The sequence below is a fragment of the Lissotriton helveticus genome, chromosome 11, assembly GCF_964261635.1.
Source record: "Lissotriton helveticus chromosome 11, aLisHel1.1, whole genome shotgun sequence".
Taxonomy (NCBI): domain Eukaryota; kingdom Metazoa; phylum Chordata; class Amphibia; order Caudata; family Salamandridae; genus Lissotriton; species Lissotriton helveticus.
In genome coordinates, this window is record NC_136072.1 from 771,012,493 (window position 1) to 771,027,189 (window position 14,697).

General features: G+C 44.1%; 1 protein-coding gene across 1 annotated transcript in view; it reads right to left on the reverse strand.

The window, feature by feature from the left end:
• Window positions 1-445: 445 nt before the first annotated feature.
• The window catches only part of LOC144791874 (gastrokine-1-like), a 36,150-nt gene continuing 21,898 nt past the window's right edge, over window positions 446-14,697 (reverse strand). The window contains exons 5-6 of the mRNA XM_078666659.1: window positions 6,296-6,419; window positions 446-680 (exon numbers count right to left, since the gene is read on the reverse strand). Of these exons, the coding sequence (XP_078522785.1) occupies window positions 610-680; window positions 6,296-6,419 (195 nt within the window). The 3' untranslated portion in view covers window positions 446-609. The remainder of the gene's footprint in view (window positions 681-6,295; window positions 6,420-14,697) is intronic.

Genomic DNA, 14,697 nt, shown 5'->3' on the forward strand with positions numbered 1-14,697 from the left:
ATTGTCTAACATAAACTCTAATTTTTCCGTTTAGGGTAAATACTGCAGTAATGCCCAGCGATGGTAATACTGTTAATTTAGCATCTAAAGGTATTGTAATAAAGGTGAGAAGTACCTTGTGATAACAGAGATACTGAACAGCGATGTATGTATTTTTATTCAAGTGATTTCTTCCTGCTGGTAGTCGTGGAACACATTGGCAATAATACTGTGAGATGCCCGGGTTTTTAATACCACTGTTGTACTGTACCACATTTTAAAACATTTTTGGAAACCCAATCACTGGGCATTACCATTGCGGCCTTTCCACCGACTGCTGGGTGAGCTGGACTGTGATTCCAAAATCTTTAGTTTAAGAGAGTGCCGATTTAGCGGCCATATTGTTTGTGGCATTTTCTGGCAGATTGGTGTGCCTGTCGACAAGAACTCAAAAGAAATCAAGATCTTTTTTTTAGCTTTCTTTAAGATCTTTTATTGCAAATATATCAAAAATGTAGGGATAGCAAAGAAGAATGCTAAGGATTGAGGAAACCAATATACAGGTATGTGAGGGATTCATTTGCAATAAGAAGGTGGACATGTCTCAGCAGGTGCCGCACATTCTCTTCGCTAGAAGCAGATGGTCATTCCCAGGATGGTGATGATGATGGAGTTGGCACACTCGCTGAAGGTCGCGATATCTGGTTTAGCACACAGATAGAAAGTAAATAAAAAAGTGTTATAGAATAGCTAACACGAGATAGTAGTACAAAATGGTGATTTAGCGTAAGCATTAATACTTTAGGATTATGCAATGACAGCATAGGTTTCATTGGACCAATATGTAGTTATTACTCCATTTATGCATGATCCGAGAATAAGGCAATGCTGCATTAAATCTTATAGTATGGTTTCTTCCAGCAAAAGGGTAGTAGAAAACAAGCAGAAATAAATGTGGAAAAAATGTGGAAAATGTGCATTACCGTGCTATTCACCATTTATTTACATACGCGCTAAATCTGGACCTCGCACCCAGCAGTGGCATTTTTACTGCTAAAGAGCATTACAGATATAGCATCAAACTACAAATAGTTCCACATGGTAAACAAAGAAAACTATTAAATTAAATTAAATTATTGTATTTTCACTTTGTGCTCGTGACATTGTGATAACTAAGATAACACCTGTATGGCGAGAAAGGATGATGCAAAAGCAATTATGCATTTAAGGGGCACATCATTTTAGTAATTTGGGGGCATATTATCGAGGGCAGTTCCGCTGCTTTAGTGGCACTTTTAGCCGCTAACGCGGCGATAATCCTATTGCCCTATTACCAAGGCGACGCTAACATGCATCAGCGCATGTTAGCAGCCAAATTACTAACGCCACACATCTTAGCGATATACATCACTAATGAGATACAAAGAAGGCGTTCCCTCCTAGGACAAACAGTGCAATGCTCGCAAAACCCACATCGCGGTATTACCAATGCTGCCCCTGAACAGCGATGTGATGAGAAAAGGCACGCTAAGCCCCCATCATCGCAATAATCTATCGCCTAATTAAAACCGGACTTACCATGAAAGCCTAAGGGAGGTGAATTGTGAGGCTGAGTCCACACTCCCCTATTACCAAGCTTGACATTAGAGCTGTGAAATCATCGCAGGATTTCACATGCTAATGTTCATTATCGCAGGATTTCACATCGCCTGTCAGCTAGGCGTTGCTAATACGCCACTGACACAGCGATGAAATCCAGCGATAGCCGGCGATAATTTAAATCACGCTAAGCGCGCTTTCTGATATTTATCGCAGACTGGAGACAATATGCCCCACAGTCTCACACTGACCAGTGGTCCAGAATTCCAAGGCATTCTTTTTTTTATGTTTCAGATTGTTAACTAGACACTCATCACTGGAGTTCCTGAAAAACACTGTGTTTTTAGTTATTTGTGTTTACTTTATCTGTAATGCATGGAAACTACTAGAATGAAACTTAGCAGCAAATCCTTGTACTACAGAATATAGAGGCAGTGGTAAGTACGTAATTATCTGTTGTATGATTCATTAATATCATTACAAAAACAAAATACACGGTTTAACATTATACACTAGATTTTATACACAATCGAGTTTCATCAATATATAAAAAGTGTCACCTTCATGTGATTGTATATTCCTAAAAGCAAGCTACATAAACATTTTCCTTTTTTTAGGCTGAAAAAAACGGTCTCAACAGTGGGGCATATTTGCAAAACCATGGAGTGACAACAAGTTAAACTAATGGCTGGGCCACATGCTCTGACACACACATCCACTATGGTTGGTGGCCTGTGGGGCCAGCAATATAACCATCTTTCTCCTCTCTCACTGTATTAAATGTGCATGAAGATTGTCCGCGCGCCTGCAAAATGACAATGCCTCTCCTTTCTTACTCTATTAAAGGTGCTTGGAGATTGTCCATGTTTCAGGCCATGCTCTATCTAAATATTCTTTTCTGAGGAAAAACAAAATGTTTTAAGAAAAGTATATGATTGTCTTTTGAAAGTTATGGTGGGGTTTGAGTTGGTCACCCAAAATTAAAAGGTGTATGTGATAGAAAGAATGCGTTTTCAGCAACTAATATGCTGACGTTTTAGGGCAAAATGATTGTGACGGACATAATTAGAGCCTATGTATTCATTAGTCATGTAGAGGCATTTCGTAAGACTGCTGTTGGTGCAACTTTGAAGGGATGAGACAGACATTAATTATAATCCTGCACAGAGTTGCCAGTTTTTCAATCTTAATGGAAGTGGTCACTATTGTAACAGAACTAATGATAGTTAGTAGAACGGGATGGTTTTCATTGACCAGAAGAAGCTCTCATCATAGAAAATGTTGGCGGCACCTGCAATAGATCACACAACTACATATTTCGACAACAAAGAGAGTGTTTCTTTGTATTTCTCTTGAAATTGCTGAATAAAGGTATAGATTGCGACAAGGCAGGTAGCTTAATCCATACCACAGCTTCTGCTGCCTCGCTGTATTTCCTATGAGCTTAGAAGAAAAAATACTTTAAAGACTGGGATCATCTGTTGATCTCCAGGTTCTCTGTGGTTTATTAAAAATGAAGCAGCTGCTCAAATAACCTTCTACACCACAAGAAGCCTTCCACATTACACATAATCCTTTAGCATGGTCTGAGTTTCCTCCATTAGACAATCTAATTTCTAGTGTAAAATGGACATATGCTCATATTCTCACAGGCCACACACTACATGAGCCACTTAAGAGGCAACAAAAACAAGATACAGGAAAAGGACCAATTGCTTCCAGTGCTAGAGTTCTAGAAGAAATTAAACCCAATTTTAGTTTTTCCGAAATTCCAGCAAAGATGTTTTTTGTCATACAGGTTTTTCCGTAAAGTAAACAATGCAAGATGTGACTAGAACGTAGCTGGAATAAGGCAATCAGAGATGTCTTCCTAAACTGAAAAGTGGATCTTAGTGTCATCAATGTGTATTTGAAATCTCAGCCCAAGAGCCACAAGAATACCCACCATATGGACCATGCAGTATTGAATAGGACTGGTGTCAAGACTGATCTTTGGGGTATCTGTTTTCCAAGGTTTTCACTTCTTAGGTGTATTCACCTAGACGGATCTGTTGCTGGTGATGTGTTAAAAATAATATGATACACTCTAGAGCCTAACCACCCACAACACACTCATTTTTGAGCCAGTTGAAAAGCAGACCATGAGCCATCAACGGCTGCTGAGCTGGTAATGAAGGCTGCGCCTCACCTGAGTCTCAGATATTCAAATGGCTGCTCCTTGATATCGAGGACTATTACTTGATATCAAGATCTATCGCCTATTTATTCCAAGCTACCACATTATTTAGCTACCCATGGAGTTGCAAAAACACCTCAGTATGTAGCATTTTTTACTCTTTTGTGGGCCCAAGTGTATCTAGCCTTGTTTTGCATGTTGTGTGAACAAGTTATAGAAGTTCAAAATAATTAATAGTGTGAAACGGACAAGCAGTCATATGTTTGTTTATGTTAGTGACTTTAAAGTTATCATTCGCATGTATGTACTCTGAGAATGTTGCAAGATTGTGATTGTCAAAGGAGAGGGGCTATAAAATGTAATTAATGCAACATCATCTAGGACATAAGAATAATACTAGGTCCAACAATTGACCGGCATTAAGTGTTGGGGCATGAGTGGCCAAAACAAAATCTAGGGTGTCTAGTAAAATAAAAAGGATGAAGCCGGGTTATACTTTTCCTTAAATTGGATTTTAAAATTACTCTAACTTTAATTGCCCAAATTTTAACTGCCCAGGCCCTGAAGGTCCCGTCATAATTTACTGAAAATTAATCCGAAACTTATTGTTCTATTGAAAAGGGCATTATACAACAATACAATTGCTGAGAAAAAACTGCTGCAGCTTTACAATTTACTGTAATCGCATTAAAACCATTGAATACTAATCATAACGTAATTTGTTTCTAATTCTGGTAAGAAAGAGAATGAAATCCCTTCTTTAAGGTTTAGCAGCTAAATAGAATAGTTTAGTATTAGTACACATGGTGACTGCCAGTCTGTATTGTTCTGCATAGAACCCAATTTCACATTTTTCAATAGAAGCATGTTATACTAAATGTTATATTAAATTAATTTCTTGAGTTCATGTATACCCGAAGGTGTCTTTGCGCTAGCTCAGCTGAAATCTAATAACTTCCAGCCATGGGGCAATTAATGTTTGAAGAAAAACGTTTTAAGAGTTTATCGGAAGAGGAGTAGATTGGTGATGGCTTTTAGATAGAGAGGTAGAGCATTCCACGTTTTGGAGGCACTGTTGACAAAACTTCTTCCTCCGAAGGAGGCTAACTTAAATCTTGAGATAGAGACATTTTTTGCAGTCGAGGATCTTAGGTTCCTCTGAGGAGAGTGCCACCTGAATTTGTTATTCAGGTAGGCCAGTCCCATGCCATGTAAGGACTTAAATATGATGCTAAGAGCTTTAAAGATGAGTCTTTGCCTGACAGGCAGCCAGTGCAGCTGTCTAATTGCTGGTGAGACAGATTGAAATTTTGTAATGCACAAACGCAGTCGAGCAGCAGCATTCTGAATACTTTGCGTTTATTAATATGTTATTTGTTGCATATTCATGTATAGAGTATTGCAGTAGTCGACCTTTGAAAGGACCATGAATCACCTGTCCCTGATTGCTGCCACTCTTCTGATCATGTGCTCAAAGCTATGGCTGAGTGAGCTAGACTTTGCTAGAACCTAATCAGGTTTCATGTTGCACTGAACCACCTGCCAGTTGCATGACCATTCAAGTATTTGTCGAGAAGCGGGACTAGAGGTACTACTAGAATTGCTACTTACCAGTTAGTGTGGTTCATGCTCAGGGAAGCAGTACTCCATTAGGTTCCTTTTGTTACAAAGGAACAGCTCTGATTGGACTGAGACAGCACACATGGTGGACATACACTATGATAATAGGCTAGCAATGGACTATGATTCCCAGCAAGCCACAAACTCTCACATATGCTAGAGAGATGGCAGACATCTTGGATTTTCAAGTATAACGTTGAAAATGAACTTAAACTATTTTCGTGAATAATTATCTGAACTTTTATGACTGAAATTGCGTATTCTGTTATTGGTTGCCTGTGAAGGATTCCTAAAATAGACTATATACATATCTTTATCTGAATGTCATGCACAAGTTATACATGAATGCCAGGTACAAGATGTCAAGTAGAAACTATTACTCCTATTTCACAAGAAAGGGTACAGGTAAGGTTCTTGAGTTACTTCTTCAATATATAGGAAGAAGTGATGGAACACACATATAGTTGAGATTCCTATTCTTCATAAGTTTTGTTTTCAATGGTTACCAGTTTTATATTAAATAGTAAAGAGTTGTTTACACAGAAATATTGTTAAAGCATATTCATTCACAATTAAAGTTACGCTTAGCATTCCTATCTACAAATCATTTTGTTTTGTAGAGATCCATTACATCCTGCAGTCCTCCTTGACCAGCACAAGTGATGAGGCATAGTGGAGTCCTGTGTCTTTGTTTTGCCTCTTATGCCATTCCCTTTTCCTGCTTGTGCCACTGGCCCTTCTATCCCTGTGTACGTGGCTACTGATGTGGCTTTTACTGTATCTTGTGCACAAAATTAATACAACCAGACAGCACTGCTTCTGTATATCCCCAACCATTCATAGACAAAGCTTCATGAAATGGGAAAGCAATAAACAAAGACCTTAAGCCCCAAAGCAGTAAGAAATTCACACCAAACTCACCACCGGTCTCCACTGCTGGGAATGTCTGGATTCCATTGCACAAAGCTTCAATATTCTTCCCAAAAATGGCCAGGTTCTTGACAGGGTTTTGCCAGACAGAGTATTTCAAATTCTGAGAAATAGGCTGGCCAGAGAGAAACAGATGAACAGATATTGCTGCTGTGAAGGACCACCAGGCACATTGAATCCACCCATTGAACCTCAATACTTTTTCACTATTGAAATATTCAGACACTGTTGAATGCAAAATATCATCCTGCAAAAATACCATGTCCAGAATATTGACTACCAAACTGTCATAAAGCTATTTGTTGATAGGTTAGTATACATTTTTTTTTCATAACTCCATTTCGATGTAGCTTAAAGATATTGAAGATGCTTATAGTTTCAAGGTACATATATGATGGGGTAGAGTAGTAAATAATTACATATTAATTTAACTATCTAAATGTAATATATATATAATGTGTGTCTATATATATATAGCTACATTACCTACTGGCGGTCGCCAGTAGGTATATATAGTTAGGATTTTTTCTCTATGGGATTTTTGAAAATTCTATGTCTAATAACTTTGGCGTTTGTGGACGGAATTGGCTGAAATTTTCAGGAAAATGGAACATTTTGTTTCTGAGTAGCCCCTGAAAATTTGGGGGGGTTTCGTCAAGGGGGGGCCGAGAAAAAAGGGGGGTCCCAAAACGTGTTTTTAAAATTGAGTTTTCCATAGGGCGGTTGGCCTCACTTTTAGCCCGAACGGCTGAATGGATTTGCACGAAACTTGGCAAAATTGTAGGGACTGGTAGCCCGATGTGCCTTTGCTAGGTCTCAATATATGTGCTCCAGTGGATTTTGAGAAATTAACGTTAAAAAAAAAGATATATATCTGTAACAGCGGACCGGGCAGCGCTCCAGTTCGCGTACTTTTCGCGTTATGGAGCTTTGTGAAGCGAAGCTGATTGGTTCTCCGGCGTCTGTAAACATTCCAAACAGTCCGTAGCGGCCGCCATCTTGTCTCTCGGTAGGATCGAGAGACAGGAGGAGGCCAAAGCGAAGGGGAAAATGACCATAAGGGGGCATAGTAGATCCTCCCTGACCCCCTAGGTTTGATGTGGAGGTTTTAAAAGGGCCCCGCGGGGCAAAAAAAAAAAATAATAATAATAATCGAACGGCTGAATGGATTTGCACGAAACTTGGCAAAATTGTAGGGACTGGTAGCCCGATGTGCCTTTGCTAGGTCTCAATATATGTGCTCCAGTGGATTTTGAGAAATTAACGTTCAAAAAAAGATATATATCTGTAACAGCGGAACGGGCAGCGCTCCAGTTCGCGTACTTTCCGCGTTACGGAGCTTTGTGAAGCGAAGCTGATTGGTTCTCCGGCATCTGTAAACATTCCAAACAGTCCGTAGCGGCCGCCATCTTGTCTCTCGGTAGGATCGAGAGACAGGAGGAGGCCAAAGCGAAGGGGAAAATGACCATAAGGGGGCATAGTAGATCCTCCCTGACCCCCTAGGTTTGATGTGGAGGTTTTAAAAGGGCCCCGCGGGGCAAAAAAAAATAAAAATAATAATAATCGAACGGCTGAATGGATTTGCACGAAACTTGGCAAAATTGTAGGGACTGGTAGCCCGATGTGCCTTTGCTAGGTCTCAATATATGTGCTCCAGTGGATTTTGAGAAATTAACGTTAAAAAAAAGATATATATCTGTTACAGCGGACCGGGCAGCGCTCCAGTTCGCGTACTTTTCGCGTTATGGAGCTTTGTGAAGCGAAGCTGATTGGTTCTCCGGCGTCTGTAAACATTCCAAACAGTCTGTAGCGGCCGCCATCTTGTCTCTCGGTAGGATCGAGAGACAGGAGGAGGCCAAAGCGAAGGGGAAAATGACCATAAGGGGGCATAGTAGATCCTCCCTGACCCCCTAGGTTTGATGTGGAGGTTTTAAAAGGGCCCCGCGGGGCAACAAAAAAAAAAATAATAATAATCAAACGGCTGAATGGATTTGCACGAAACTTGGCAAAATTGTAGGGACTGGTAGCCCGATGTGCCTTTGCTAGGTCTCAATATATGTGCTCCAGTGGATTTTGAGAAATTAACGTTCAAAAAAAGATATATATCTGTAACAGCGGAACGGGCAGCGCTCCAGTTCGCGTACTTTCCGCGTTACGGAGCTTTGTGAAGCGAAGCTGATTGGTTCTCCGGCGTCTGTAAACATTCCAAACAGTCCGTAGCGGCCGCCATCTTGTCTCTCGGTAGGATCGAGAGACAAGAGGAGGCCAAAGCGAAGGGGCAAATGACCATAAGGGGGCATAGTAGATCCTCCCTGACCCCATAGGTTTTTTTGGTGGGGTGCGCCCGGTTAGCGTAATGGGAAGCGGATTGGGGAGCGTACTACAAGGAATGAAGAATGATTGACTTTTAACTTATTGTATGTTTATAGACTTTTTTTTTACTTTTTTTTCTGCTGAGTGACGTCTCGGCCTATCTTCACGGGATGCAGTCCCTACCATCTCGGCGTTTAAGCCCAGGGGGACCGGTAGTGTGGGAGAGATAACGGGGCATATTATCAAGGGGGTTTATCTCCGCTTTTTTGGCTTTAAAAGCCAAGAAAGCGGAGATAAAATTATCTCCGTATTACCTAGCTGTCGCTAACACCAGTTAGCGACCGCTAGTAGGAGATAGCGACCATCTTGGGCCCCACTTTGCATGTCAGTGATATTTATCACTAATGACATGCAAAGTGGGCATGCCAAGATGTTAGCGACTGGAAACAGTCGCTAACATCGCTATCTCCTATTACCAACTTTTGGAGATATTCGCGCTAAGCGCGAATATCTCCAAAAAGTAACACCTGCCCTGAGCAGTTCTTAGCCATGTTATCCAATGGGAGGTGGATAACATGGCTAAGAGCATTAGCTCGGTAATGCATGAATATCGCTGACTTTTCAGCGATATTAATGCATTGCGGCCGTTTTTTATCGCATTTGCGATAAACCTTGATAATAGCAAGGTTTATCTGCGATAATTTCTGACGATGCTTAGCGGTAAAAAATTCGTTGCTAAGCATCGTTAGGGTAAATATCGCTTAACTTTGGTAATATGCCCCAACGTCTGTTAACGTTCGATTCGAAGGAAATCAGGAAGTGTTGAAAAACATTGTCTGCGCCATCTTGCCTTTTTTCAAATGCCACACTTTTGTCGTGCACGGCAGCCATTTTAGATGACTTGACCAGACCCACTCTCTGCACGCTGTCGATCCTTAGCATGGCTCCCCACCCTCGCAAGCATCTCCCCCAGGCACTGGTCACCCCCGCTCTCTGTCTTATGCATGGGCAATAAACCTCCCCCCATCTGCGCTGCTCTTCCCTGAGAATCACACCCTGTGCCCGCCCGACACCTCCCTTTCGCCCTATTCACTACCGCACCCTCTGACACTCCTCTTCCTCTGTGTCCGATTGTCCAGGCCGGTCCCAGGCTATCAGCTAGCCCTGCAGATGTAGTTTATGGCCCCAGCTGTAAAGAATTACCCCTCTTCAAAGGAGTTATAGTAGATCAAGGCCCACACCCGATGAGATCCGTCACACCACACGCGTTCCTACTATCTGAAAACCATCCTGTATTGTGATTGGGGAGGGGACCGAGCCTGAAGCGGAAGATTCCAGGGATGACTCTTTGTACATCAAAGTTTTTACAATTATGTGTCACATTAAAAATATATAGCACTCCAACAAAGTAGTAGGATTATAAAACTTTAATAACTTATAAATATATACAACAAAACAAAAACAGTAAAAACATTTAAACATTTTTAGGGAAAAAGAAGGAAGTAGCGGTCGGTTGTGCGAATAGTCCCAAGGCAGCACAACGTCCAGATTTCAGGACGGCACCCAGGTGATGTTGCCTGGGTGCCGCACTGATTTCGGTATCCGGAGTGGGGCGTCGCGGGGGGTGGGTCATCAGTAGCGGTCTGTTGTGCGAATAGTTCCAAGGCAGCAGAACGATGGCACCAAGGTGATGTCCAGTAAGTTGCCGCCCTCCGAATAACGGCGTGGGGCGCCCCGGGGGGGGCGGAGTGAACGGGCCTCCCCAGGTGGAGCCTCGTCTGCTGTAGTGGGGCGCCCCTTTACCGTTTCAGTTGCCATTCCGTCCGCTTTTGGTCCACTGTGTCAAAATCCGCAATTCAGCTGAGTTGCCGCCCTCCGAATAATGGCGTGGGGCGCCCCGGGGGGGGGGGAGGCGGCGTGAACGGGCCTCCCCAGGTGGAGCCTCGTCTGCTGTAGTGGGGCGCCCCTTTACCGTTTCAGTTGCCATTCCGTCCGCTTTTGGTCCACTGTGTCAAAATCCGCAATTCAGCTGAGTTGCGCCTACTCTTGCGGTGCAGCGATAGGCGGCTGTCACAGGACTCTCAAAATGGCGGCAGGCTCTTTCCTTTTTGGGCCTGGTCCACTGAAATGGCCCTGGGACACCTTGGAAATCGGACGCTTGTCTGCTAGGTCTTGGACCCCATTCTCGAAAGCGTCCCCTCCGCCTTGAGGATTCTACAAAAGTCTTGGGGGCCCCCGACTCCTGTAGGGTTCCGGTGGGGAGCGGCTGCCATGATTGCTCGCGGAATGACCACGACGGAGCCACGAGATGGTGGTGCTTTCATGCTGACGCCAGCTTCAGTCTGAAACATCCAGAAACAAGGTGGGGCTTTCATCGTTTGGGAAAAAAAAATAGTTTTCATCCAATGAAAAGTGTTATTTTTAGGTCATATGATCAAGCCTTCCATCATTAGGAAACCAAAAGTAAAATGAACCAATGAAAAGTTTTATAAACAAGTCACATGACCTGTTATGCGGCATAGGGTATAAAAAGCGTAGAAAATCCGTTGGCACGTGAGGCGGCGTCAGTAGCGGACCGATGTGCGAATAGGCCGAAGGCAGCACAACGCGCCAAGATCCGGATGGCACCGAGGTGGTGTCCAGCAAGTTGTCGCACTGGTGTGGCCATCCTACAATGCTGAAAGTCGGCGTGGGGCGCCCCGTTGGCCTGTGAGATGGCAGCAGTAGCGGACCGATGTGCAAATGGGGCCAAAGGCAGCGCAACAATATTTTCTGAATAGAAGACACCACAAGGCGCTGAGATGCCAAGATCCGGATGGCACCGAGGTGGTGTCCAGCAACTTGTCGCACTGGTGTGGCCATCCTACAATGCTGAAAGTCGGCGTGGGGTGCCCCGTTGGCCTGTGAGATGGCGGCAGTAGCGGACTGATGTGCGAATGGGGCCAAAGGCAGCGCAACAATATTTTCTGAATAGAAGACACCACAAGGCGCTGAGATGCCAAGATCCGGATGGCACCGAGGTGGTGTCTAGTAAGTTGCACTGGTGTGGCCATCCTACAATGCTGAAAGTCGGCGTGGGGCGCCCCGTTGGCCTGTGAGATGGCGTCAGTAGCGGACCGATGTGCGAATGGGGCCAAAGGCAGCGCAACAATATTTTCTGAATAGAAGACACCGCAAGGCGCTGAGATGCCAAGATCCGGATGGCACCGAGGTGGTGTCTAGTAAGTTGTACTGGTGTGGCCATCCTACAATGCTGAAAGTCGGCGTGGGGCGCCCCGTTGGCCTGTGAGATGGCGTCAGTAGCGGACCGATGTGCGAATGGGGCCAAAGGCAGCGCAACAATATTTTCTGAATAGAAGACACCACAAGGCGCTGAGATGCCAAGATCCGGATGGCACCGAGGTGGTGTCTAGTAAGTTGTCGCACTGGTGTGGCCATCCTACAATGCTGAAAGTCGGCGTGGGGCGCCCCGTTGGCCTGTGAGATGGCGTCAGTAGCGGACCGATGTGCGAATGGGGCCAAAGGCAGCGCAACAATATTTTCGGAATAGAAGACACCACAAGGCGCTGAGATTCGGTTAGCACCGAGGTGGTGTCTAGCAAGCTATGCAGCTGAGTTGCGTGCGCACTTGCGGCGAATAGGTCGAAGGCAGCACAACAATGTTTTCTGAATAGAAGACACCACAAGGCACTGAGATTCGGTAGGCACCGAGGTGGTGTCTAGCAAGTTGCCGTACTGGTGTGGCCATCCTACAATCCTGCTCCGAATAACGGCGTGGGGTGCCCGAAGGGGGGGGGGGAGGCGGCGTGAACGGGCCTTCCTAGGTGGAGGCTCGTCTGCTGTAGTGGGGCGCCCCATTACCGTTTCAGTTGCCATTCAGCTGAGTTTCGGCCGCTCTTGATGCTACAGCGACAGGCGGCTGCAAGAGGACTCTCAAAATGGCGGCCTGTTCTTTGGATTTGGGCCTGGTCCACTAAAATGGCCCTGGGACACCTTAGAACTCGGACGCTCGAATTTTTTTCCTTTCCTCTACATGCAAAAAAAGGTAAATGCCCGGTACGTTACACGCTTCATCTGCCACGATGTACTCTCCAGAGGAACCGAAAAAAAATATAGTTACGGTAACTATACCATGCATCGTCATATGGAGAGGTGGCACCGATTAATTATAGTGCTGCATAAAAGAGAGATTTGGAGGAGAACCCCCGACCTGCCAGTACATTCATCAAAGAAGTGGCACTGACAGCATCAGAGGCAAGGGAAACGGTCCCAAATATTTAGAAGAACTTTGGAAAGATTAAAATGACATGTTTAGATTGTGGCAAATTAATTTCATGTGGACAGATGAGTGTTACTCTAATAAATACAGCATATGAACATCATCATAGTCGATGGTTGGTAGAGACATTTTGACTATATCCTGAACCTGCCCGCCCTCGCCCAAAATGGCGCCGGAATAAATGGGACTCGTAACTCCTTGTTGTGTACTGGTTGCACAACCTTGATATCACGAGATACGTATGCAGTTTTGAAGCACATGGCGGGCGGGGACGAGAATAGATTGAATATTTCGATATCCCTATTGATATTAAGTTCTGATGTGTTATTGATTACTGTACTATTGAAAGTTCGAATTAACGTCACCCATGGTACTTGCCCGCAAATGTATATCTAGATAATTTTATTGTAAGTGGCCCTGTCGTATTTTAATTATAAAATGTACGTCCACCGATTCCGCAACTGTTAGACACTTTAGTTCTTGCAACCTAATGGCCCGCCCGTTACGTTCCTCTACAGTGTAAATGTCTACTCATCATATACGATTACAGTTTGCTCCGTGGCCGGCCCACGTGGTTATAGGCCCGTATTTGTATAATGACATTTTCACAATAAAGGTTTTTAAAAGAAAACATGGTAGTAGTATATACATTGGTAAAGTTTTTAATAATAGTCACTGTTTTCGAATCAGTAAAAGGCAAGTGAAATAAAGCAGTCCAATTACATGAAGGGTAAAAGGTATAATACGCAGGAACGCAGTAAAGATAAATGGTCAAGGGCTGTTGTGTTTTCTACTCCTGCAACATAAAGTGATCGATAAGAATCTGATATTCAGGCGTATCGGCGACTAAGACAGCAGGCCGACCCTCTTTTGCTCAACGGCTCCGTCATGGGACGAAGAAACGCCCTTTTTCTCGAAAAAGGAATATATTTTACTTGCAGGACAGTTGTAAATTTTCCGGGAAAGTACATTAGCCTGGAACATTATAACATATATTTAAGAAAAAATAATGTTCGAAAGCATCATTAGAATAAGAAAAGTAAAATGAACCAATGAAAAGTTTTATTAACAAGTCATATGACCTGTTATGCTTACGTTACGCGCTGCGCGTCGCGCCCCGGATCACTTCCGGATGCGCTAACGCGGCGCGTCATATGACGCATTACGCGACAACGCAGGTCTAGAATATAGTCAAAATGTCTCCACCAACCAGCGGTCGGAACACAACCCCTTTCAGCAGGCTAAATAGTTCTGTTAAATGACAACAGAAGGGACAGGCAACAAGAACCATCAGTGAAAGAGGGGAGGGCTAGTTCTTCTCTACCGGGTCACGTTGGGGCGCTACCGGAACTGATCGAATTGGTAGTCTACAGTGTTTCTGGATGTTTCAGACTGAAGCTGGCGTTAGCATGAGAGCACCACCATTTCGTAGCTCCGTCGTGGCCATTCGACGAGCAATAATGCTAGCCGCTCTCCACCAGAAGCCTGCGGGAGTCGGGGGCCCCCAAGACTTTTGTAGAATCTTCAAGGCTGAGGGGACGCTTTCGAGAATGGAGCCCAATCTCTAGCAGACAAGCGTCCGAGTTCCAAGGTGTCGCAGGGCAATTTTAGTGGACCACGCCCAAATCTGAAGAGCCGGCCGCCATTTTGAGAGTACTGTGGCAGCCGGCTATCGCTGCACCGCAAGAGCGGGAGCAACTCAACTACATGGTGAGCGAGACGCTGTAGTCGAAAGAGCGGGCGGTAAACAGCTTAATAGCGGAAGAGGCACAGTGTAGCAAAAGCGGGCGGAATGGCAACT